The sequence below is a fragment of the Schistocerca cancellata genome, chromosome 12 (assembly GCF_023864275.1).
Source record: "Schistocerca cancellata isolate TAMUIC-IGC-003103 chromosome 12, iqSchCanc2.1, whole genome shotgun sequence".
Classification (NCBI taxonomy): domain Eukaryota; kingdom Metazoa; phylum Arthropoda; class Insecta; order Orthoptera; family Acrididae; genus Schistocerca; species Schistocerca cancellata.
In genome coordinates, this window is record NC_064637.1 from 147,599,889 (window position 1) to 147,627,833 (window position 27,945).

The 27,945-nt window shown below is 39.7% G+C and overlaps 1 protein-coding gene across 1 annotated transcript in view; it reads left to right on the top strand.

The window, feature by feature from the left end:
* Positions 1–220: 220 nt before the first annotated feature.
* LOC126109706 (putative GTP-binding protein 6) overlaps positions 221–27,945 on the top strand; it is a 31,996-nt gene continuing 4,271 nt past the window's right edge. Inside the window, exons 1-4 of the mRNA XM_049914759.1 lie at positions 221–964; positions 7,435–7,596; positions 13,272–13,433; positions 24,534–24,629. Coding sequence (XP_049770716.1) covers positions 239–964; positions 7,435–7,596; positions 13,272–13,433; positions 24,534–24,629 — 1,146 coding nt within the window. The 5' untranslated portion in view covers positions 221–238. The remainder of the gene's footprint in view (positions 965–7,434; positions 7,597–13,271; positions 13,434–24,533; positions 24,630–27,945) is intronic.

Genomic DNA, 27,945 nt, shown 5'->3' on the forward strand with positions numbered 1-27,945 from the left:
GGGCTCGCTGGATTTGCATTGACATTCTCGGCTTCGTATATCGGCCAGACGCTTCTACAGAAACGCTTGCCCTATAGCAGAAACGCTGTCATACTTGTATCCAGCGTACTGGCCACCGGCGTCTCCTATAAAGTCACGAGCGATAGGACCAAAGCTTGCCAGGCGGCCTGGATGGCCGCCGAAGATAAACACACGTATCTGAAAGCTGCAGAACTGTAAATCGTTTCTGAAACATTGGATGAAGATCAAAAGAAAAATGGCAATGTCTTGGGTGCAGCGAACACTGGGTGCAGCCTCAGGTTGTGGTAGTCGCCTTCTTGTTGATAATTTCAGCGTAAGGTTGCTCACCAGAAACGTTTATCACTCGAATAGTGCCTTATGTTATTTTCACAAACATAATGAAACTTTACGCTGTGTGGATGATAAATGTAGTAAGGCCTTTTTCGTTTCGAGGTTTGCGGTTTTCGGAGGTGTCGCATTACCGCCGTGTAATAGATTTGCTGGGATACATTTTTCTTCAAAGAATAGATTGGGTGACAGAATCACATTCGATTCAGATCCCGAAGATGATACCAGGGAAGAAGAATATCAGGAATTATATAATAGATTTATGCGCACAGCAGAAATGGGCCACCAGCTACTTGTTATTCAACCATATATTAAATGGGGTCCATCGAAGAAATTAATTACGACTCCAGAACTGCAGTTGGAAGAGGCTGTAGCACTTGTCAGAACCCTACGCAGATGGACAGTTGTGGACACAGAGATTATTTCGTTGAAAAATTTCGATAAGAAAACCTTTTTTGGAAAAGGCAATTTAGACAGGCTGCAACAACGAATTCGGAAGGATAAGAAGGTAACAGGTGTCTTCATCAGTACAAACATATTGAAAGGCATTCAGCACAAAGAACTTGAAGACCGCTTCGGTGTTCCAGTTTTTGATAGGTACACAGTTGTTATCCAGGTTAGTATGAGAATGCACTTGGGCATATATTACCAATCAGATTTCAAGAAACAGAGTATGAAAGTATCTTTACATCTTTGCTGTGTTTTGAACAGTGTTACATGAATGTTTCCTAACTGAACATTAAATAACTCTTTAGTCTTAATGCTTTCCCTGTGGTGTCTTGAAATTTTACAATTCTGTTATATGTGTAATGATGGTAGGCAAAACCTTGTAATGCCAGTAACCAGTTACTCCATTATGAAAGAGAGATTTTGAAGTGATGGGTTTATCCAATCTGTCAATAACTAGGCTTCTACTATACAGTTACATATGTAGGAACTTTATCTGTATCACTTTATATTGTTTTTTAAGAAACCATTTTTGCTTATCCTGTCCAATTTAACAAAAAGTAGTTACAAAGTTTTCATTGTCTACCATAAATATATAAGACGCTTTCAAATCTTCTGTAATGCCAAGTGATCAGTCAAATGATTTAATTGTACAGCGTGTTTTGCAGAAACACTATACAATCTTATGTCAGTTATATATGTAAACAATTTAAGAATTTGCAAACAATATATTTGTCCTGACTGGGAAAAGTACTGTAGCTTACCATTGATGTAAAATTCTTTTCTGAAGTAGCCTCAAAAAGTTTATTTTATTTTGATGTTGGTACTTTTTTATGTTGAGCATGTTTTGCTGTGTATGAAGTCTGTGGTTTCATTACAGGGATTTGAGTGTTTGTATTATTTTTCTTCATTTTTTTGTTTCTTCATGCTTTGGGGTACTTTAAATCAATCAGTTTGTAAATGTTCCATGCCTTTCTATTAGCCCAGTATATTATTTCATTCATTCTGATCTTGCTTTTCTTTCTTCTTCGGAGATTTGGACTGTTGTTTGGTTTTAATTTTGACTGGGAACCCTCTTTTTTTGTTTTTAATTTTTTTAAATCCCTGAGTATATTTTCTGTGATTTGGAGTTCTCTTAAGTGCTTCTCTTTTTCCTTAGACTAATTTGTTGGTTTTTTCTTGTGGAAATAGTTTTGAGTTCATTCTGATGATGTGTCTTTAAAAAAAGAATTCTTTTTTTCATCATTATGTCTGAGAGTTTTTCTGTAGGGCTTCATTTTTTATGTGAATTAGTTTGTTGTTGTGGATTTTTCTTAGTGTCTTCCTTTCTTTGATCTTCAGCCTTTCAATTGGGCCATGGTTGGTGATGAAGAATTCTTTGGCTGCATACAGGGCCTCTGGTTTGATTACTTCATTCTAATGTCTTATTTTTACATTCCATGAGTGGCCTTTTGTTGTGTGTTTTTGGTTAGTTGGAAGCCCAGTTCAACTTTGTCTCTTGGATTCCACTGCTTTTTCTTGAGGGTGTTCCAGCTGATCCATTCTCCAAGATACTTTAATTCTTTGACAATCTCTACTTTTTGTTTTCCCACTTAATGCATTTCAGTGGTATGTTTTATGTTTGTCATTATCGTGGTCTTTTCAAAAGAGATTTTGAGGCCTATTTTTTTCAGCTTGTTTTTGTAGTTCAAGGGTCTGTGCTTTGAATTCTTCCCAGGCCTCGACCCAGCAGGGCCCTAGCATCTGCAAAGGCTTGATTTTTGTTCCCAGCTGGATTCCACTATGGATCTTAATGTTCCACTCTGTGACTACTTTTTCTAGGCCACAATTAAATAGCAAAAGGGTCAGAGAGTTCTCCAATGAATTTGACTGTGTAGTATGTGTTTGTAAGGGTTTCTCTAATCAGGTTTGTGGCTTTGCTCCCTAGTTTTAATTATTTTAGAATGGAGTGTGCTTTTTATTTACAATCAGTGACTGAGAGACTTATTATAATCTTATAGTCGTGAAATGCTTCAGTTACATAACAGCAAATGGGTAAGGTGCCAATAAGCATAGCATACCATTTTGGATGACAAAATTTTGAGAACTTAGCATAAGATGTACTTTTTAAACAACTGAGATACAAAGAAAACTTCACGTTATATTTATTCCCTTTAAAAGTTTATATATATATATATATATATATATACCTAAAAACAAAGATGATGTGACTTACCAAATGAAAGTGCTGGCAGGTCGACAGACACACAAACGAACACAAACATACACACAAAATTCAAGCTTTCGCAACAAACTGTTGCCTCATCAGGAAAGAGGGAAGGAGAGGGAAAGACGAAAGGATGTGGGTTTTAAGGGAGAGGGTAAGGAGTCATTCCAGTCCCGGGAGCGGAAAGACTTACCTTATGGGGAAAAAAGGACGGGTATACACTCGCACACACACACATATCCATCCACACATATACAGACACAAGCAGACATATCATGATATGTCTGCTTGTGTCTGTATATGTGTGGATGGATATGTGTGTGTGTGCGAGTGTATACCCGTCCTTTTTTCCCCATAAGGTAAGTCTTTCCGCTCCCGGGACTGGAATGACTCCTTACCCTCTCCCTTAAAACCCACATCCTTTCGTCTTTCCCTCTCCTTCCCTCTTTCCTGATGAGGCAACAGTTTGTTGCGAAAGCTTGAATTTTGTGTGTATGTTTGTGTTCGTTTGTGTGTCTGTCGACCTGCCAGCACTTTCATTTGGTAAGTCACATCATCTTTGTTTTTAGGTATATTTTTCCTTCATGGAATGTTTCCTTCTATTATAACTATATATATATATATATATATATATATATATATATATATATATATATATATATATATATATATATATATATAATAGAGGGAAACATTCCACGTGGGAAAAATATATTTAAAAAGAAAGATGATGAGACTTACCCAACGAAAGCGCTGGCAGGTCGATAGACACACAAATAAACACAAACATACACACAAAACTCTAGCTTTCGCAACCAAAGGTTGCCTCGTCAGGAAAGAGGGAAGGAGAAGGAAAGACAAAAGGATATGGGTTTTAAGGGAGAGGGTAAGGAGTCATTCCAATCCCGGGAGCGGAAAGACTTACCTTAGGGTCTTTCCGCTCCCGGGATTGGAATGACTCCTTACCCTCTCCCTTAAAACCCATATCCTTTTGTCTTTCCTTCTCCTTCCCTCTTTCCTGACGAGGCAACCTTTGGTTGCGAAAGCTAGAGTTTTGTGTGTATGTTTGTGTTTATTTGTGTGTCTATCGACCTGCCAGCGCTTTCGTTGGGTAAGTCTCATCATCTTTCTTTTTATATATATATATATATATATATATATATATATATATATAAAAATTGTTTGTCCTTTGACTGTTGTACAGATACTCGTAAATTAAGGAACCAATTGGGTACCTTTCTGCGTAATTCAAGGTGTTTATAGATGATAAAAATAATTTTGTTGAAGGGGTGAATGTCAGTCTGCTTAAACAGATATTACAAGTAATGTAACTATAAAATGGAACTGGGTGTGTGAATGGTTAGTGTGCTTGAGACAAAGTATTGGTTTTGTAGAACACGTTTTATACATAGTGAGATATTTCAGATATTGCCCATGTGACATGAGAAGTACCTAGCATTCATTGGAACAGGAAAATTAGATTGTTGTTGCATCCAGTATAGTTCATGTTGTTAAGAATGCATTATTTGAAAGAAAGTTGAAATTACTTGACGTCATGTACGCTGTTGATTTTATACATTTGGCATCCTAGGTTGAAATGCACCAGATTCTGAAGTGTATGTGCAGTTGAGAGATAGGCAGAATTCAGTTGGTTGTCATTAGAATTGTTTCCAGGTTAGCCCTTTAACATTTGACATATGATCGGTTAGTAAGATCAGTTATTAATTTGATTTTGTTCAAAATTAATGTACTAGCATACTGGACTTCCATCTGTCAATACTTGTAGTAAGTAGTGATTTACTGATTTTATAACATATGGGTCCGAGTCACTTTTGTTTGGGTAAAGAAGCAATGAGAAAAATCTTGTCAGGTTATTGTCCACCAAAATTAGAGTGGACTTTAGGCCTAAAGTTGGTTTCCTTGCTTCTGTTATAGTTTGTGATAATTTTGAAACATACCAGGAAAGAACTTAAAGGATGTGAAAGAAGTCAACACTACATATTACTATGTAGATGCAGTTGTGCACTTCTTTTGCTGGCTAATACTGCCTAGCTGTCAAGATTTAGGTTCTCCTTGGTTCTCTAAATCGCGTAATGCAAATACGAGGGTGATTCCTTTCCAAAGGACATGAGCAATTTGTGTCCCTAATCTGAGTTGGTGATCCATCTCTTAAGACCATTTCTAAGGCAACAAGCGATTTCCTGTCCAACCCTGAGCTTGCTCTCCATCCCTAACGACCTCATTGTCGATGAGACATTAATCTCTAATATGGCTTTTTCATGATGAATAAATCTGCTTCAGTGTTACTTTCTTTTATTGTTAGCCATATATGAGTCCTATCTCAGTCAATGCCATTCACATATTAATGTGGTTTTAGCATTATTAATATGGGATGACATTTGGGAGAAAATATGGGGCTGCGGCAATGTTGTTAGCTTTGGTTTCTTTGGTTGTCCCTCATGACCTCAGGCTTAGTTCTGGCAGTGGCCACTCTGATGTGTGTACTGAGGTGTCTTACTGCGATTCGCATGGCAGTCATGCTGGACATACACGATGTTTGGCAGGCTGGGCAATTACATGGTTAGCCAATTTTGAGATCCACAAGTTGGCATTCGATGGCATTTATGCCTTCATTTTACTGCCACATGTCTGGTCATCCACAGTTGGTTCCTAAGTTACATTAGGCTGGCAGTCAGTATTTATTTGTTGATGTATACAGTTTGTTTTTAGGCCCAATTTACGTGGTGTGGTACTGGTTGACTCAGAGAACTTTTTCACGCTTTAACCACCTGGGATCTCACATGCTGTTTCATAAACTTGCTAGATTTTTTGTATGACTGGTACAATTTTCCGTACACAATAAAGATATGACCTGATATTCACATTTGTATGTATCCTCTTAATGTGAATTAATTATCTATGGTATTCCTCTTAGTTTCCCTTATTTTTTGCAGTACCTGAACATGAGATTTTCATCTTGATACCCGGGTCATATGAATGATTTTATTCAAATAAAGGAATTGTCAACTACAACTGGAGCAGATTTATTCAGCATGAAAAATTTTAGCAGTGATTATGGATCTTCCCCGAAGAGTGTCTCTAATCTTTCTTCCTTGTTGCCTTCCACAGAGTTGTCCCATTATGATTAACATTGGTCAACTATGAAACCAGTAGATTTTGATACCAAGTAAACAGATAATAATGATGAAACTTCCAGGCAGATTAAAACTGTGTGCCGGACTGAGACTCGAACTTGGGACCTTCGCCTTTCACGGGTAAGTGCTCTACCAACTGAGCTACCCAAGCACGACTCACGGCCCATCCTCACAGCTTTACTTCTGCCAGTACCTCGTCTCCTACTTTCCAAACTTTACACAGTTTTAATCTGCCAGGAAATTTCATATCAGCACGCACTCCACTGCAGAGTGAAAATCTCATTCTGGAGGTAATAATGATGTTGATTGGGCAGTCTATGGGTGTGCTGCAGATTAATAATATTCAGTGAGCACAATATTTTGTTGATCAGGCATATCACCGGCATCAGGTGCTCCGGTGAACAGACTTCCTGGGGACAAGTGGCTGACATGTATCCTCTGCTTCTACACAACTGCGACCCTCCTCCCGGGGGGCCGCACTGGACATTGTGTCTGCCCAATAAAACATTTTCATTATTGGGTAGTGTAAAAGATTATTTTGGTTAATGGAAGGCTGGGGTGTACCAGATTTCATGCAACTGTGGTACCACATAGTGGACAAACAATGCGACCATCGAAGATCACTGCTGAGAACACCAGCGACACATTCGACTAATATGTCATAACAAGTCGACAGCTGCAGGCAGTGGGACAACATTGTTAGAAGGGCCATCAAAATGTGCACCAGGGACAGTCTTATCGACCAGGAATGCAGCTATAGGCTGAGCAATAGTTGGGGACCAGCATGAGCTCTGTTAAAGAGAAGACAGCAAACAGTGAAAAAATGCACAGATTGCTTACATCCATACTCCCGCAGGCAAGGTATCCTGTCGGGTGTCACTGATGCATCACCTCTTTGGCCTTTGACACGCATTTAGGGTCCGTACATTATGTGGAGCAGCTCGTGAAGATGAGGGTATACATTGGCTATGTGCCCACAGGAGGTCAGTTTGCAAATGCAGCTGATGATAGTGACATGCCTAATTGCTGAAGTGTTAGGCATGCCGGAGATTGTGGACTGACAGGACAGTATATTCATGGACTTTTTGATCAACTAATACACAGAGAGAAACTGCAGAATCAAATAATATTGTTGCTACCTGACACCCGACGGGAGTCCCTCGTCACACGACATTTATTTACCTCTTATGAAGACTAATAAAGTAATAACTTCATACAAAATTGCCCTTGTTAGCTGCAACATATGTACATAATACTGTAATTTTGAAAATGTTTCAGATATTCCGCGAACACGCCCGTACGAAGGAGGCAAAGCTGCAGGTTGCAATGGCAGAGGTCCCGTACCTCTGGTCACGCCTGAGAGGCATCCACGAGACGGCTGCCTCTCGGCCCCAAGGGGCATCAGCTTCTGTCGGTGGACCAGGGGAAACTTACCTAGAAGTAAGCAAAGTGCCCACAATCATAGTTCGTGCATGCTCTTCGTAGGTTAAGTAGCAAACCCACCAATGCTTCACAACTGCTAAATATTTCTGGGAATTGGATATATATCCTAAACTCTTTCCCTTCCCCCTCCCCTGCCCCTCCCACTCTCACGTACCTCTTTGTCCCCCTCTCTTTGTCCCTCTCATCCTCATCACCCTCTCTGTGCATCGCATCATTTCCCCTATCTCATCCCCACCTCTCTGTCCACTTATCCCTCTCCCTGACATTAAGGGTTGTTCATTCTTATTATAACAAAATTGTGATTGGGAACGGAAGTCACTTAAAATTAATGATAAATTGATTGAAATCATTGGTGTACAGAGTTTGAAAGAGACTTCTCCAGCTGCTCCCTCTGAGGATAGTAAGAGGGAGATCCATTTTTTTTTTAATACAAAGAAAAGTTTATTTGCAATAAATTGCACATAATTTTGAAGCTTGAAAATTTTTCTGTTTGTCCACATAATCACCATTTTGATTGATGCATTTCTGTAAATGCTGTAGCAGTTTCTCTATGTTCACATCATACCAGCCTGCCATCTTGCTGTTGAAGTAGCGTTGCACCTCATATTTCACCTCTTCTTCGTCACTCACGTGGCTTCCAGCCAAGTATTCTTTCCACTTGGGAAACAAGAGGTAGTCACTGGATGTTAAGTTCAGACTATAGGGTGGATGCTTGATGATGTTCGGTCCGAGCTGTTACAGAAGACCCACAGTTTCACAGGTGATGTGGGGGGGAGCATTGTCATCTGACAATACCTGTCTGCATTTATTGTTGTCCTAGGAACCAATAAGTTGACCAACAATAACGCCTATCGATACCAAAACAGAGTTGCCATGACTTTACCTTCAGACCGTGTCCTGTTGAATGTTCGTAGCTCGAGTGAATCGAAATGCCACCACTCACATAACTGTTGTTTGGTCTCAAGTGTGAAGGTGAAAGCTCAGGTTTCATCCAAAACTTTGTCTCAGAGTTGAAGAAATTTGTGGGAAGTTTCAACACATTGCCGTTTGTGGTCTTCTGTCAGCATTCTTGGGACCCATCGTGCACACACCTTCTGAAATTTCAGAACTTCAGTCAAAGTCCAGGGGAAGGTACTTCGAGAAACCTCAAGAACAAAATTGTAGAGCTGACTCGTTGACAGTGATACACTGGTCTCGGTGCACGATTTGTCCAACCCTAGCGATTGTCTCTTTGGGAATTGGCGGTCTCCTGTATCTTCCCTCGTCATGAATTTCAGTACGACCATGTGCAAACTCCCTACACCACTTGTGGACATTTTTGACATACATACACGACTCTCTGTACACTTCCGTTAACCGTTGACGAATGTTGGTCAGTTAAACGCCTTTTGCACTCAAAAACCACATAACTGCATGAACTTCCCACTTGTCGGTAGTAGCTGACAGGAGCTCTTTTGCAGCTACCTGCCAAGCCGAGACTGAAAGCTCCGGCGGATGTGCAGTGGTTTCTGTCAAGAGTGGAGATGCACCAGAATAGACCAAACACTTGGTGTGTCATCATGAGTAAAGTCATGTGGTTTGGAATCAGTTGTTAAAGACAGGCTTCACAAGCTGTGTCCACCAATTACGTTAGCTGTGTTCCCATTGAAAACTTAACTCGTGGCTCATTGTGCCTCAGCCAGTAGTTCAGAATTGGTCAAAATGCAAATGTCATCACAGCTACCAAAGTTTGTAACTAATGTTCCTCTACATGTTATGCTTTCCTTTTTAACATGTAGCAACACACAGTCTTTAACCTGACTAGTGAATAGATCAGCTAACATCAATAAAGCCAACTTAACAGCATGTGATTTTTTATTAGGTCTTATGCTAGACCTGTGGGGGTAATGTTGTACGGTGGTGATGTGTGAAAGGAAGCATTGTGGGTGGTATTTTTACTCCTTGTGTTGCTTACAGCAAGTAATTCCAGTCGGTAATCACCGACAGTCTGGATGGAAAATTGGTGCCACTTTTTGTTGCAGTAAGGATGCAATTAAAAAAGTCACTTAAGCTGATGCAGCTGTCGTGGCATGTGTTTATAAGCTTCTGATATTCAGAACCAGTGTGATGAACAAGTATCCCCTTGTAAAATGTAAACGTTAATGGCTGAAAACGTCACAGTTAAGAAAATGTCCTGAGCTGTTATGCTGTGGATGAATGAATTTCACCTTAAAAAAGTCCAGTGTTTCATCCCCATCTATGGAGGACATTTTTCGAGGAGGATCATAGCTACTTTGAATGTCTGATTCGCACCCTGGCTTGCTATTGTCTACAGCAAAATTCCGCATCCACCTAGTGACGTGATGTCACACGTTTTGAATGCACAAGCACAATTGGTCATTGTCAACTGCCATCATCCACTGGCGTTATTGCCACATGGTGGAAAATGGTAGCTTGGGCCACACGGTTTACCAAAAACTCATGCACACAGACCATTACCTACACCGGTATTCATACCAAAAGCAAGGCACCATAAAAACATTGGTGAATAGAACAAAGAAAATTTGCAATTCAGAGCTGCTTGGCACTGAAATAAAACATCTCTCTAATGCATTGCTCAAGAATGGTTATTTTTTCACTGAGGTGGAAAGAGTGTGAAGTCCACCATATGGGAATTGTAGTGATGCTCAAGTGCCGGTGGAATTTAAAGTTTGCCTGCCTTTCATTAAGAAAAAAAAACAGAACTCATAGTAAACATTTGTGATCATATCTCCTATTGTGTAACTTATTTAAACATAAGTACAGTAATGTTATTAATCAGTTAATCATCCACTCACAGTGACAACACAAAAACATTGTCAAACAATTACACTGTCACAGCATAGGGTCGTGGAGGGAGACAGAAATTTGAAATGGAGAACAGTTGACACAGTGTTCTGATTGGTGCTGACTAATAAGTCAGTACCTGGGGGCCGGCCCCCAACTGATTGCAAGTCTGAGTGGGGGTTCATAACGTATTGATTTGCATAGGTTGCCAATTAATAATAAATGTGGTACACATGTGGGCTTAGGAGCCACCCACAATGTCAGCATGGGCTCTTGAGCAATAAAGTTGTGTGACCATTGCTGTTGTGCATATGAAAGTGTATCACCATGTAGCACAGAAGCTGAGTCATAGAAAGGGACAACAAAAAGACTGTCAGAAAAGTTAGCTTTCGGCCAACAAGGCCTTTGTCAAAAATAGACAATGTACACGCGCACACACACACACACACACACACACACACACACACACACACACACACACACACACACACACACACACACACACTGGCTCCAGCTGCCAGGACTTTGGTCATTTGTGTGTGTGTGTGTGTGTGTGTGTGTGTGTGTGTGTGTGTGTGTACATTGTCTATTTTTGACAAAGACCTTGTTGACCGAAAGCTAACTTTTCTGACAGTCTTTTTGTTGTCCCTTTCTATGACTCAGCTTCTGTGCTACATGGTGATACACCTTCATATGCACAATAGCAATGGTCACAAAACTTTATTGCTCAAGAGCCCATGCTGACATTGTGGCCGAGTGGTTCTAGGCGCTTCAGTCTGGAACCGCGTGATCACTTCTGCAGTTCCATTTCCTCCTAGTTTATTTTCGAGGCTAATAATATGTTTGTAGACAGGCATGCGGTGGTGGTGTTGATGATACAGACGTCGACGAGGCATAGTGCTTCAATGCTGTTGCAGATAGAGCTCACAGCGGAATGGTTCCGCAGTTGTGCACTGCCTGCTTATATAGAAGACGAGTGACCTCGATGATGTGACATGCTGATAACGGACTTAGACTTTGCAGGCACCAGCAGGAGTGGCTTATCCCGGACACGCGCTGTAGTCTTACTAGAAGCGCGCGTCTGCTGGTGCACCGGCCTGGCACCAAGCCAAGTCGGGCGGGTTGCGTCACCGACTCACTAGGTACTCAGCGGGTAGTGCGGCACTATGTTTTCGAATTTTTATAAAGTTTTATCCATTTGTTGCATCCTTGAGCCCATGGTTCTCAGTGTACATTTAGCGGTTGATGACATCAGCAGTCTTAGATTAAGGCAGCAAAGTTAAAGTTCTTATACATTGAAGTATAGGACAAGCAATGTTTACAATGCTATAAAATAATAGTAAATACTATTTGTAATGCAAAAAAGTTGTTCATCTTCAAAAACACTAAAAATAAAGGGTACACACCAATCTTAGTTTTTCAAAATTTGGAAATTTATTTTTCGTCAAAATGGCTTATCCTGGACGCGCATACTAGTCTTACAGTACAAAAATTTTCATTGGGTGATATTTTTTTTAAAACTCTTCAGGGTGGACTGTTTGCATTGTCATGTCATTCAAATTGTTTAAAAATGAATCACTGTCATCATTAAACTCAGGGTCACTCTCATTTTCAGTTAGACATTGCTCTAAAACCTCTTCAGTCTCTTCCTTAGAATAAACTGTGCGTGAAGAACTAGCCATTTTTCGCCTATGAACTTGAATGCCATGATTACAACTTTTCTCTCAATACCACTGCTACTGTTCAACACCAGATGGCATTGCTATGCAGCATTGGTGCCTAGTACAGTCATTTGAGAATGGAGCATGTGAGAGCTATGAAAAATCATGTAAAATGAGGCTCGGCATCAGAGTCTACTGCTACTCTCCATTGGAGTGGAAAAGGTTCACACCCCCATTTGGAATTCTCTCTGAACCCGGGTATGCTTGCCATTGGGCATGGTACCAATATCTACAGTGTTATAAAATAAACAGTTAACTAGGGCTCTCAAATACAAGGGCTAGCCAGAAAGTAACAGACATTTTGAAATAAAAAAAATTACAATATGGAAAACCAAATTTTATTATCTACATTGTAAAAGTAAACTCTTAAGCTATTTTTCTACATAATTGCCATTCAAATTGATGCACTTTTCATACTTTGGCACAAGTTGTTCAATACCATCTTTATAGAAACCTGCTATCTGTAATTGCAACCACCGGTTTATACCAGCAAGCAGGTTGATGTCAGTATCAAAGTGTTGTGTAGTGAGCCCTGTCTTTAGTGTTGGGAAGAGGTGGTAGTCACTCACTGTATAGTGTACGATCAAACACCTCCCATCCAAAACCCCATAGGAGCTCTTGGATACAAATGGCCGTGGGTGCATGGGCATTGTCATGAAATAAACAAATCTTTTACGATAAGTTTTCTGCGATGCTTGTTTTGTATCACCTGCCTTAACTTTGTCAGTGTTTGACAAATTTCAATTGGTTTGCAGTTTTTTGCCAACAGAAACCTAATTACAGAACACACCTCACAAGTGGTGGGATTGTCTATTGTAGTATAATATTAATACATCAAGCAAAACAAAGTAGCAGAAACATAAACCACATGCTACCACCACTGGTTGCATACTGAGTGTAGGCACGTTATAGCACCAAAATGGTGGCTGTTGCTCCGTCCACTGCCACACTAGACCAAAATGTCTATTACTTTCTAGATAGCCCGTGCACATAATTCATTATGCGTGTTTTGAAAGAAATCATATTGCTGTAGGTGGAATGTTGCTTCTGAAATGGAAGCATTCCAAAATGTTACATGTTACAGACAAGCAAAATTTTCAAAACGTGTATGGAGAATTAGTGAACACTTTGTACTGGTTGTTACAGCTGAGACGGCGGATCCTGTCTGGTCGGGAGCGCAAGCTTCAGCGCGCCCTGGAGAGCCTCCGCTCGCAGAGGCAGCTGCTGCGCAGCAACCGGCAGAAGCACGGCATACCTGTGGTCGCCGTTGTGGGCTACACGAATGCTGGCAAAACATCTCTCATAAAGGTAGGCTAGCTGCCGGTTACACATTCATCACATCTAGTATTACATCTTGTTTAGTTCTCAGTTTTGCACCTTACTCCACGTGGAGAATTTTTTGCCTTGCTCTTCTTGCCATTCACGAAACTTGTCGAGAGAGATTCTTGCAAACTGTTACTCTGCTGTACCCATGTGCCAGAAGTCATTTCTAATGTAGCTGGGTTTCTTTCGAATTTTACCACCAAATTTTTCTCTAAACCTGGTTTGTTTGGCTACACCATTTCAGTCATTGAAGAATACAAATTCCTACTGTTGTTGTTGTTGTTGTGGTGGTCTTCAGTCCTGAGACTGATTTGATGCAGCTCTCCATGCTACTCTATCCTGTGCAAGCTTCTTCATCTCCCAGTACCTACTCCAACCTACATCATTCTGAATCTGCTTAGTGTGTTCATCTCTTGGTCTCCCCCTGCGATTTTTACCCTCCACGCTGCCCTCCAATACTAAATTGGTGATCCCTTGATGCCTCAGAACATGTCCTACCAACAGATCCCTTCTTCTGGTCAAGTTGTGACACAAACTTCTCTTCTCCCCAATCCTATTCAATACTTCCTCATTAGTTATGTGATCTACCCATCTAATCTTCAGCATTCTTCTGTAGCACCACATTTTGAAAGCTTCTATTCTCTTCTTGTCCAAACTATATATATTATAACTTCTAAATTCCTACTGCAATTACTTATACTGTTATATTCAGTCTGATTCTATAGTAAATTAAAATATGTAAGTTGTGAAACAAATACTAACAACTAACAAACTAAAAATGTTTCACATCTTTATATGAGATTTTCCATTAATCAATATGTAAGTTGTGTTTTTTTACTCCCTCCATTGGACATATCTTTGTTGTGACTTTCTGATTTATTTCTCAGCTTGTTTATTACTTATTTATGTGTTAAACAATGGAAAATCCAGAATGGAATGTAACAATATTATGAAAAGGAAAGCTGCTACTCACTGTATAGTGGAAATGCTGAGTGGCAGATAGGCAGATGTGCCTATCTGTGACGAAGCATCTCTGCTATATGGTGAGTAGCAGCTTTCCTTTTCATAGTATTGTTATTTATTTATGTGTAGTATTTTTTGCAGTCAGCTTCATGAAATAAATATTTTTGAGTATTCAGTAGTGTAATATGTGGGATGGAATATCAGTATGAAATAGGATAGATTGTTACTACATAGAGGAGGTACTGAGAAGCAAACTTAATTCCACATAAATTCGCGGTCATTTTATTTAAAATTTAATTTTAGTTACTAATATTTTGTCAATCCATGTGAAGTTGCAAAGTTCGTAACATCCTTTAAACATTTGCCAATCTAATATTATAACTTCTTTTCAATCTTCTTCTTTTCTTTTGTGCTACTGTACTGGCTATGGGCAAATTGCGTTGTACTGAGAGAGTGCTATTTGGTATCTCAAAATAATATAGGCAACATAACCATTTTAAGAACACGCCAAGCAGTGAATAAAAAACTTGTAAAAGTCATGAGTGTACTTCTCAGTTCACACCCATCTCGATAAGACTGCAATCAGTCATTTTCTGTTTCTCTTCTTTCATTTGTTAAGTGAAAATGGGCTCTAAATGCATTAAGAGCCGTGATCATTTGTTCCTCTTTGCGTGTGTGTAAACCGTTTGTTCTACTGATCAAGTGCTCATAGTTCTTGAGGTGTTCATTTTAGAGCCCATGTTTACCAGACATTTTTTTTCTTGTTTTGGCTCACACTACCCCTCCCAAAATATTGAAAGCAGAGAGTTTGTGGTAGAAGAGATTTGTTTCACAGTGTTGAAGATGAGGAAGTGCTCATAGCTCATAAAGTATGCATTTTAGAGCCCATGTTTACTAGATTTTTTTTTGCCTTTGATGACTGTTCCTGTCATATCCCTCAATAGTGACCATTCCTCCTGGGACACCCTTTGCATATAAAATGCTATTTTTAAAACCATTAAACTAAACAGACTGCATTATCTGACATCCAGGTGAGGTATGATATTACAGACACCACAATTGATGTTGCAGAAGAATGTTGGAGCACTGTCTATCCTGTTTGTACAGATTGCAGCAGCAGTAACTCCAACATTTTGTGGCAATAAAAATAAGAGTGTGGCAAGACATTCAAAATTTTCATTAAGGTATAATAACCAATTGCTGTGGCCTATTGCTTGAGCGGCAGTTTTCATCGACTGTAATATTGAGAAATATGAGGGCAAGTCAATAAGTAAAGGCAAAAACACTGACTCAGTAATGACAGTTCTTAAGCTTATTGTTGTTTTCACACTCTGTGAGAGTTCAGTAATTAGCTGTATTCATGTTGATTTTAGAGCATTTTATTTTTAGTGCCCCATTCTCTGAGTGAACTGGGGAGGAAATGGAGGGAATAATTCATTTTCTGTACTTTGAAGCGACTAAGTCTGTGGAAATTATTTGCAGAATGCAGCTGTAGTATGGTGATAGCTGTCTTAGACAGTGAAAACCTTAGGAATACGTAATTTTTAAAAAGCAAGCACGTTTGTGTGCTGTGTAGGGCGTTCAGTTCAGAAACAATAGAGGCAGGGAAAGCTGACTGAAATCCCCTGATGATCATAGTATCAGAATTGAAGATACTGCACGAGAGTGGGAACATAAGCTGCGACTCAGCTTTTGTAATCGTCCACTAACCATTGAACTATTGAATTTGTGCTCACTGGGTACCATGTCAACCGACAGACAAACACAGACTGGAATATTTGGAAATGTGGAAATCACATTTAAGGAATTTTGAACAGGAAAGAGAAGACTTTCTTAGTGAATACAGGGTGTAAATGCTCTGGGACAACTGGGAAATCCTAGAAAAATCTGGGAATTTTTTCATCCGGGAAAAACCCCAGAAATTTTTTAGACTTCTGGGAATTTTTCATTGTTTTAATTTTGAGTTAAATATTGTAATTTTGACGGGTAATAATTTTACTTTAGCCTGTTACTGCAGAATAATATTGCAGCAATAAATCATAATTGAGAGAAAAATACCAATATAAAACTTAGGTCGCAAAGAAAATGTGCCATTTACAGCAGTGAGACACAGTGCATACACAAGCAGCCAGCGACAGAAAAATGTGGCAAAAAGATTTAGAATTAAGACTAAGCAATATTGTGTAACAACAAACTGATGTTGATGAGTGTGACATCACAACTGTTTGAATTAGCAGTTGCCAGTGGGCTCATGTATGCACGGAGCTGAAGCAGCATGCGAGTGTCACTTTCTCCTGCTTCTCACTACTTGGCAGTGTGGCTGTTAGATGTATATGGAGTAGGTGCAAGCAACCAGATGCTACCTGGAAAAATGCTGCCAGATTTGTGCATTCGCAGAGCAGACAGGTTGCAGTGGGAGTAGTCTCCACATGACCCTCGTTTATGTTTCATTGTTTTGTTGTTTTCTCTTTGTTTACAACTGTCACGTCAAATGAAAAGAAGATGGTTTTCTGTGACTGGGAGCTATCAAATAAATTAAAATACACTCACATAATTAAGGAAGGCTAAAATATGTTAGTAGTTTGTTTTCTGATGGTATTTTATTTCCTTGTTATTGGCAATTGAGCATTAATCGCTTTGCAGAGCAATGAAGCTATTTTTGTTGGTTTACTAAAGAAATTTGGCTTTTGTTGATCTCTTCTGCAGAGGCAGTCAATTTATTTGAAACAAAGTGTTTCATTCCACACAATTAGCCGGTGTCAGCTGTTCGTGAATTTCAAGTTCACAATTTCAGCTTATGGCATGTGTGGCATTATGCTGTCATTTGCTGGTGAGATAACATAATGTGATGTGAGCTATGATTGACAAAAGTGCATCACAGTCTCAGTTTGAGTGCTTCGTAAACTAATGTGCTGTGTTTGGTGGAGTTTCATAATATGAAAATGTGCAGCGTATGTGTTGCTGTGCATCGAAGATCATTCCAAAACGCGTTATCTTTTTGCTGACTTTTGTTTCCTGAAGTGCCAGGAAATTCTATGCCTGTGTATAAAATCTTTACCAGTCAAAGGATTGATAAGTTTTACAGTTCCGATAAAAATTATACTGCCACTTAACACGAAGAAAGTGTATTTTCAGCTGGAAAAAATCCAGGGAATTTTTTTCCTTGTCTGTGTATACACCCTGATACAGTAACTGTTCAGATGTGGGTCCATCGCTGTAAACCAGTGCCAGAGCATCATATAGAAATGCCAGTCTTTGCTTACAGGAAAATATAATAATAATAATAATAATAATAATAATAATAATAATAATAAATTTCAGAAGCCATGCTTCTCCAGAGAAACTGATGACAACATTGTTTTGAGGTAAGAAAGGCCCACTAGTGAGTCGGTACACTTGTAAAGGTCAAATAGAGTGAATAGCTACAGCTGACGTGGAAGTTTGGACCCAAAATAAAAACATAAAGGGAAGGGTAGCTTTCAAATGGTGCATTTTTGCTTCAGGATAGTAGCTACCCTCATAGAGCCGGGAAAACAGTCTGGTGCATTCAGAATCTGGGTTCTAAGCAGCTGGAACACATTGTTTTTGGTCCAATGAAGGAGCATCTGTGTGAATCAAAGCTATTCGTCAGATGATGAGGGGCAGGGGGTCTAGGATGTCCAAGAATAGATGTGCCCAAGTTCAAGACTAAAGTAAGAATCTTATCAAGATACAGATCAAGTGCACAGAGAATGAGGGAGGTTGTGTAGAGAAATATTTCTTGCAATACTGTTTTCAGAATAAAACATTTTAAAATAATTGTCCGTAGTTTTAAACTTGTCATCATATAATACTGGAGTAAGTAATGACTTGCACTGTCTAACACTGGGACATAGCTTGGCATAGAAATGAGGCAACTAAAATTACAGGGAGCAGAATGGGTGGTCAGCACTTACCCTGACAGTGCACAATTGAAAGTACATGCTGATAGAGGCACTTGTCAGTAGTGATACAGAAAGGTGTTAAATGTTCAGCCATAAAAATCTTTGACCATTAACTCAGTGATGTGAAGAACCTAAATTACAATAGAATAAACAGAAAATACAGTCATCGTATGTAGCAAGAGACCATTATAATCAAACATGCAAACAACAAAACTTATTCACTTAAGTGGTGGCTATTTTATATGACATGTCTTTTTTGTTGTTTTCCCTTTTTTAAAATTAGATGGTTTCTTACCTGCTTTTTTTGTAAATAAATAAAAATTTAGTATAAGATGATACAGTACACTGGAAATTCACATGTCTGTTGAAGAATGGAAAATATGTAACAATACTAGAAAAGGAAAGTTGCACTCACCATATAGTAGAGATGCTGAGTCGCGATAGGCACAATAAAAAGATTCACACACTCTTACCTTTCGGCCATTAAGCCTTTGTCGGCAGTAGACACACACACACACACACACACACACACACACACACACACACACACACACACACAGTGTGCGCGCTGTCATTTGCCTTGGAAGAATCAGCAAAAAACACACTCTGGTAATGAACCACATCATGATCTTCAATGGGGTGTGTGGGGTTTGAAGCCAAAGCGGACTTACTTTATTTCCAATTTAGTATGAAGTATTTCTATGAAACTTGAGGGAATATAAAATGTAATGGTAAAACACACATATATGGGGGTGTATGCAGCAGTGAGGGAGGGCAGTAGGTGGGCAGGGAAGGGTGTCTTCCACTACCACCAAAACAAAAAAATTATTACCTTCACAAACTGAATACACATCCTACAAAGGCATGCTGATAGACATATCAAAAATATGAATTGGGATCAACTGCTGCTCACCATATTAAGGAACTATTGGACAGCACACAGGCACATTTAAAAGTGGACTGTAGGATATTATTAAACGGTCGTCTCTCTCTCTCTCTCTCTCTCTCTCTCTCTCTCTCTCACTCACTCACTCACTCACTCACACACACACACACACACACACACACACACACACACACACACACACACACACGTGCGCGCGCGCATGCAAACACAACTTGCACACATGTCTGCAGTCTCAGAGCTGAAACTACACTGCGAGCAGCAGCTCCAGTGCATGATGGTAGGGGCGACTAGGTGGGGGCAAGGAGGAGGCTGGGGTGGGGAGGGGAAGGGATAGTATGGTTGGAGTGAAGTGTTGCTGTTTAGACGGAGGGCAGGAGAGAAGGTGCAGAGGAGGGAGGTGGTAAGTAGCGGAAAGGAGAGAAATAAAAATGCACAGGCTGTGAAGCAGTCATTGACATGAGGGGTATCATGTTTGGCAGTGTGTTCAGCAACAGGGTGATCCACTTGTTTTTTGGCCACAGTTTGTCAGTGACCGTTCAAGTGGACAGACAGCTCGGTGGTTGTCATGTGTACATGGAATGCAGCACAGTGGTTACAGCTTAGCTTGTAAATCACGTGACTAGTTTCACAGGTAGCCCTGCTTTTGATGGGATATGTGATGTTAGTGACCGGACTGGAATAGGTGGTGGTAGGAGGATGTACGGGACAGGTCTTGCATCTAGGTCAATTACATGGGTATGAGCCATGCGGTAAGGGATTGGGAGCAGGGGTTGTGTAAGGACCCCCACCCAGTTGCCACTCCCATCATGCACTGGTGCTGCTGCTCGCAGTGTAGTTTCAGCTCTCGGAGACTGCAGACGTGTGTGCAAGTTGCGTTTGCATGAGTGCGTGTGTGTGTGCATGCGTGTCTACTGCTGACAAAGGCTTAACAGCCGAAAGCTGCATGTGTGAATCTTTTCATTGTGACTATCGTGACTTGGCATCTCCGCTATATGGTGAGTAGCAACTTTCCTTCTCTGGTATTGACACATGTCTGTTGTTCAGCCCTGCAGTAGTCCAATGTACAATATGTGAGTTTGGGTTGTGAAGCCAGTACATTATCAAGGAATAGACACTAAAAATTTCATCTCTCCATGCTGCTCTATCCTGTGCAAGCTCCTTCATCTCCCAGTACCTACTGCAACCTACATCCTTCTGAATCTGCTTAGTGTATTCATCTCTTGGTCTCCCTCTAAGATTTTTACCCTCCATGCTGCCCTCAAATGTTTAGTTGGTGATTCCTTGATGCCTCAGAACATGTCCTACCAACCAATCCCTTCTTGTAGTCAAGTTGTTCCACAAACTTCTCTTCTCCCCAATCCTATTCAATACCTCCTCATTAGTTATATGATCTACCTATCTAATCTTTAGCATTCTTCTGTAGCACCACATTTCGAAAGCTTCTATTCTCTTCTTGTCCAAACTAGTTATCGTCCATGTTTCACTTGCATACATGGTCACACTCCATACAAATACTTTCAGAAACAACTTTCTGACACTTAAATCTATACTCGATGTTAACAAATTTCTCTTCTTCAGAAAGGCTTTCCTTGCCATTGCCAGTCTACATTTTATATCCTCTATACTTTGACCATCATCAATTATTTTGCTCCCTAAATAGCAAAACTCCTTTACATATACTAAGGTAAAAGAAATGTGTAAGATTTGGAGCCAGCGGCTTCTCCTCCTGGTGGAAGGGTTGAAGGGGAAGGGGGAGGAGTCAAGAAAAGGACTGGTAAGGTTTAGGAAAAGGGGAAAGTCTGACGTAGCATAACTCTACACCATTACAAAAAAAATGTTTATCTATGAGAATAGCAAATTATTGTGGGAAAAGCAGGCACTACACACAGATGAGTCGCATACTGTTAGTTAACATATGACATAAAAACACGGTGCTTTCAATTGGAAAAAGTGGAATTGGGGTTTAGTGGCCTGTAATGGGAATGGAAGATACAGGCAATATGCGATAACGTTGTCCAATTCTGGTGAAGCTGCTGATTTCGAAGGTCAGCCACACAAAATTTTGTAGTGGGACGGTATAAGGTTCTCCTGTGCCTGGCTCACCTACAGTTTTTCCTTCACCTAGCTGCTATTATATGACTCTGCCCCTGTGAAGAGAACTACAACTGCTGCCAGTGTTTACTTGGAGTTGAGTTTGGATAGTGACTGTTGTGCTTTCCAATTTATTGCATGACTGGTGATGGGTATACCATCTGCACTCCTCGAACTGGTATAACATTTCCTCATCTGTATTAATATAATGATGTTCTGGAACCTGGTACAAGGGCAGTGTATGGGCAACAAAAGTTCAGTTTTCTATATTTCACATAATTATTGACCCAATTTAAAAATTTTAATTGCTGTCGTGATCTACTCATTAAGAGGTATGATCTTAATGTTAAAAGTTAAACACAATAAGACAAGTAATCACAGTTAGAAAATATGTGTTTGTTTTGAAGCAGTGTAGTTGATGCCATGTGAAAACAAATACTTTATTCATCTAGTATTTTGGAGTGGCTGCACTTGGCAACTAGCAACAAAGTTTACACATTTTTAAACTTTTACGAAACCTTTTCTTGCTGACGCTCTCCACAAAATAATGAAAGGAAAAAAGTTCATCACTTGCTACATTTTCACTGTTTGCACAGTCAAACTTCAGCCTCAGACATGGTGTTTTAATTTATTACTCCTTTACTAACAAATGTATTCATAATACGGTTTACAGGCTGTATCCACATATACCACTCAATGCACCTGCAAAATTATATCATTGTACAAGACACAGTTCAGGAGATATGGCATTGTGAACATTGAGACCAGTGAAAAACTTGCTTTTGCTGAAAATATTCAATTTATATTCATCCAGTGTTTCACAATGAGAGTGCTTTGCAATTTCGAACAAACTTTAAGGATAATTTCAAATGTTACCTAAACTTTTTCTCCCTTGCATGCTTAAAAGCAAATATTTAACACATTAACTCATTTTGGAAAATAATGAGATGTTTGAGGATGTTTTATACATGGGAGTTAGATTGTTTAAAGAATCAAAGGTTTACTGGTAGTGTTTCTGTTTGATGAGTGGGTAGTATTCACAAGGGTAATATTTCTTTGGAACTGTGCTTAATAGACCTGTTGTAATACCAGTATGCGTACACACCGAGGAAGTCACACTTGGACTTACATTAATTTCAGTTGGGAACTGTTGTTATTTGGTTTTGTTGACTGATAGACTATTTAACCTGTTGTTATATTATTCTAATTTTGTGTTCAGTAAATGCTTGTAAAAACCAACAGAAAGGTTATATCAAAACAAAAAGTTATAAGTAAGGAGAATGCTGTATGATGATACTCTGTATGTGCTTATCTGCCTCCTGTCAGTGAGTAGCGAGAAGGTGTTTAGCATTTCTCCAATATGATTTAAGGAAACCGAGTGCCAGAGTATACAGTTTAGTTAAGCAAGCACTTAATTGATCCTGCACAAAAACTAGCAGTAAGAATAACATGTGGTGTTCATTTGCAGTCATCTTGTAGGTATGGTTTCTTGTAGAGGAGTTACATATTACAACTGAACATTCACAATTTATATATGCACTAATGAAATTTGTCATAATTAATTTCTCACAATTTGAGAAGGATAGTGATGCCTGAACCCACAACACTAGAAGAAAAATGACTTTCATTGCCCATTAGTAAAACTGTCAGTGGTTCAGAAAGGAGTTGAGTAAGCACCAGCAAAAATTTTTAATTATTGGCCAGTAATATGAAATGTCCGAGAGGCAGCAAAACAAGTTTTAAATACAGTGTAAACATACAGTGATATAAAATGCAATAACTTGAGAAGTAATTGAGATGTATATTGATAGTATGTTTCTAAAAGTCTGGTAACTCAAAATGTTTTTTTACATACCTAATACACACCGAAATGGGCACCATTAGTGGCACAATAGACAGCTATATGTATTCCACTTTTCTTAAAGTGTTTTGTAGCATTGCAGGCATAACATTTGCAATAGCTGCACAAATGAGATGGCGGAGATTTGGTAGATCACAAGCTGGTATCCGATGCCCTTGGTTCTTGATAAAACCATACAGAAAAAAATAAAGTGTAATGTCTGAGCTTCTTGTGGGCCAAGCAATCGGCAGACTGCCTCTCCAAATCCAGTGATCTGGAAACTTGTAATCCAAGAAATTCCTCACAGTGTTCGCAAAATGTCATGATGCGCCATCTTGTTGAAAGATCACGTCATGAGGAAATTGTGGCACAGCATACAGCTCCAATATGTCTACATATGTTATTAAATTAACTGCATGCTCTGTGAAGAAGAATGGGCCTATAACCCTGTTCTTCAAGAATCCACCCCACACATTCACTTTGTCAGGTTCACTGTGTGTGTGGGGGGGGGGGGGGGGGGGATTTTAATTCCACATATGCAGCAATTCTGTCTGTTTATCACGCTGGAAGTGTGAAATGTAGCCTCATCTGAGAAGCAGATAAAATGGAGGAATGCTTCGTTTTCATCCTTTTTTGTCTGAATTGTCTTTGAGAGTGCCTTCCATCACGACCTGTCCTCAGGCTGGCTTTTGTGATCAAACTGCGGTTTGTACAGCCGTAGGCGCAACCTTTTATGGACTGTATCGTGTACTGTTGAATGAGGAACTGTAACTTCCCATTTGCCTGTTGTATAGACTTATGGGGGCTCTGCTGGAAGGACAACAATAGCCACTGGAACTGCACACTTGTTGTGTTGGCCTATGGCCTGACATCAAATTCCCATTTTCCCTAAGCCATTTGTCCGATTTCGTGATTGTTATGTAACTGGAAACATCGTTAGTTGGTCACAGTCCATACTCATGCTGAAAACGATGTACCAGTGCAACGGACTTTTGCTCCACAAAAGAAAGCATGATACTTTTACAAGCAAACTGTCAATAAATATCTCAATTCCATCTCAAGCTATCACAATTTATATTATATATTTAACTTGGACATCCAATATAATCTAAAACTATTTCTTTTGCGTAACTCCTTGTATTCAGTAGGTGAATTTTTATTTAAAAACTGGTAACCTATAAAAAAAGAAAACCTACGTTTAAGTGTAGTTGTGTGAGTAGCACTAAGAAATAATATGTTCATAAATATTGTACATACTCTGCAAACTGATTTGTTGTGCATAATTTTGATAAAGAAATCATTAAGATGATTTGGAGAACATGTAATTAACTAATCAACCTGTTTTCTCACCCTCGTTGCAGGCCCTGACTGGCGATGACCGGCTGGAGGCTCGTGACGAACTGTTTGCCACACTCGATGTGACGGTGCATGCTGGGTTCTTACCGTGCCGTCTCCAGGTCTGTCAGCTGCTCACTTCCTGTGTTGGGGAATCTGTCAGTTTCAACTGTGTTTCGCAGCTGTTACCTCTCAGTCTAAAATTTGTAACATGTGGGGTTCAGTCCTTGTCCAGTCTCGAATTTGTTCTGTCACTTGTTGCTTCTTCACCTCTGGCAATAATCTGTGTATGAGAAAAATGCAGTGTTGCACTAGGCCAGGCAATATTAATAGTATAATCAGGCTTTTAGCAGATGATGCAGTTATCTATAATGAAGCACTATCTGAAAGAAGATGCTTAAATGTACAGTCAGATCTCGATAAGATTTCAATGTGGTGCAGAGATTGGTAACTTGCTCTAAATGGTCAGAAATGTAAAATTTTGCACTTTACAAAACAAAAAACAAACAAAAAAAACTTCGTATACTATAAATATAATATCAATGAGTAACTGGTGGAACTGACCAGCTCATACAAATACCTGAGTGTAACATTTTAAAGGGATATGAAATGGAATGATCACATAGGTTTAGGAATGGGTAAAACTGGTGGTAGACTTAGGTTTATTGGTAGAATGTTGTGGTAGTGCAATCAGTCTACAGAAGAGATTGCTTACAAATCACTTGTTGGACCGGTTCTAGAATATTGCTCAAGTTCGTGCAATCTATACCACATAGGACTAACGGAGAAGGGCAGCATTGTTTAATCCATGGGAGAGTATCGCAGAGATACTGAAGGAAATGAACTAGCAGAATCATGAAGACAGGTGTAAACTATCCCGAGAAAGTCTATTAACAATGTTTCAAGAACCAGCTTGAAATGATTACTCTAGGCGTATACTCCAGTCACCAATGTATCACTCACATAAGGATCGTGAGGATAAGATTAGAATAATTGAATGCACAGAGGATTCAATCAATCATTCTTCCTGTGCTCCATATGTGAATGGGACAGGAAAGAAACCTCAATAACAGCTACAATGGAATGTACCTTCTCCTATGCACCTTATGGTGGTTTGTATAGTATAGATGTAGATGTTTTGGAGTCCAAATTAAATATTAGGTCACCCTGGGTAAGTCTGTTCAGGTGCCAGAGTAAAGTGAGAGTGTGGCACCTCCAGAATGACCTGGTGAAGCATTGCAGTGTTCAAACCAGTCTTCTGGTTTAGGGCTGCTTCATATTGCCAGAGTGTGTATTCAGAATGAATTTTTTCACTCTGCAGTGGAGTGCACGGTGATATGAAACTTTGTGGCAGATTAAAGTGTGCGCCGGACTGAGACTCGAACTCAGGACTTTTCCTTTCACAACCGAGTGCTCTACTGACTGAGCTACACGAGCACGAATCTCGACCCGTCCTCACTGCTTTACTTCCGCCAGTACCTCACCTCCTACCTTCTGAACTTGACAGAAGTTCTCCTGCGAAACTTTTAGGACTAGCACTACTGGAAGAGAGGATATTGTGGAGACGTGTCTTAGCCACAGCCTGGGGTATGTTTCTAGAGTGAATTTTTCATTCTGTAGTGAAGTGTGCACTGATACGAATCTCTGTGTGCCGGACAGACTCGTGAACTTGGGACCTTTGCCTTTGTCGAGGAAAGTGCTCTACCAACTGAGCTATCTAAGCACAACCCACAATCTGTCCTCACAGTTTCACTACCACCAGTACCTCATCTCCTTCCTTCTGTCTGGAAGGCAAATTTCCTGAGTTTAGGTCTCAGTCCGGTACACAGTTGTGATCTGCCAGGAAGTTTTATATAAGTGCACACTCCGCTGCAGACTGAAAATTTCATAGTGGCAGCACCCCCAGGCTGTGACTAAGCTATGTCTCTGCAGTATCCTTTATTGTAGGATTGCTGCTAACAGAAGAACTTCTGTGTTGTTTGGAAGGTACAAGATTAGGTGCTGGCAAAAGCAAAGCTGTGACGATCGGCCGTGGATCGTGCTGGTGTTGCTCAGTTGGTAGGTCACTTGTGCAGTCATTTTAGAAGCTGTGGCCCTTCCCTAACCTCTGCTTCTGCAAAGTGGTCTTTGAGCCAAAACTATTGCCCACCCCTGGCCTAGAGACAAAAAATTGATCAGGGGGAAATGCTTGCAAACTGTTCGGGTCGACACAGCAATTATAGTTGCCTCCAAACACAGTCTACAGTTGTATTGCATCCTGAAACTGTGTGGCAGACCAACTGTATGGCAGACTGGGACTCGTGCCCTGGGACTTTTGCCTGTTGCAGAAAAGTGCTCTATTGACTAAGCTTCCCAAGCACAACTTATGATCCGTCCTCACAGCTTCACTAATACCTCTCTCCTACCTTACAATGTCACATAAGTTTTCTTGCATGCCTTGGGGGAGAACAAACACTTCTGTGAAGGCAAAGGTCCCAGGTTCAATCCCCAGTCTGGTACACAATTTTAATCGGTCAGGAAGTTTCAAACCACTGCACACTCTGCTGCAGTATGAAAATTTGTTCTAGATGTTACACTTTCTTCAGTGTAGTTATGGGCCATAATTTGTACACAACAGTCCTCAACTGGTGTTGTTACTATGAAGCAGAGTTAAATGTTTTGAAATTTTGAATGATGCCGCAATGGTGTGTGCTGATTAAGTGATGACATTCTGTGCGGACAATCCTTATTGCTGTAAAGCAGAGGTCCCCAAACTTTTTGGCTTGTAGACCACGAGCGAAATTGTTGCTTTGGGCAGACCACTGCCTTTCATAAATTGGGTATTTACGAATTCATCAATTTCAAAAGTGATTTTGAGGCTAAGTACTACTTACTTTGATAGGTTTAACTATGGAAGTGTAGAATTTAAAAAAAATAAAAAAATGTAGAGTTTCATACATTTATGAAATGACACAAAACGCGAATCTAGTAAAATTAATACATAAATGCCTTTAGTGGAAGAGAGGAGTCAGGAGCTTTATTAGCAAATTTTCAATTTCTTTCTTCAGTTTAGTTTGGTTTTACCCAAAATCTCCTACGTCAGTGAGTCTCAATTTGTATGTTTATATTTTACTGCTTAAGGAGATAGGGATGTGCACTGAAACTCCTTTCTGTAAGGTTTGAAAGTGGAAAAGCTATCAGACTTTCTCATGATAGTCTGCAATACAGGATAAGTAACAGCTATGTCTCTCTGAACCCAGAATTCCTCATACCTATTTCTAAAGTGTTTCTAAGTTCTTTGTTAGTGCTTACTCTGATCAGCACTTCTTGTAATATGGCATCTGTTTCTTAAGTATCACTTCAAGTATTGATTTAGTCATGTATTTCCATAGTAAAAATATCCTCTAGCTTAGTTTCCAAGTCTGTGTGAAGGACAATTAAATGTTGAGAGTAGGTCAA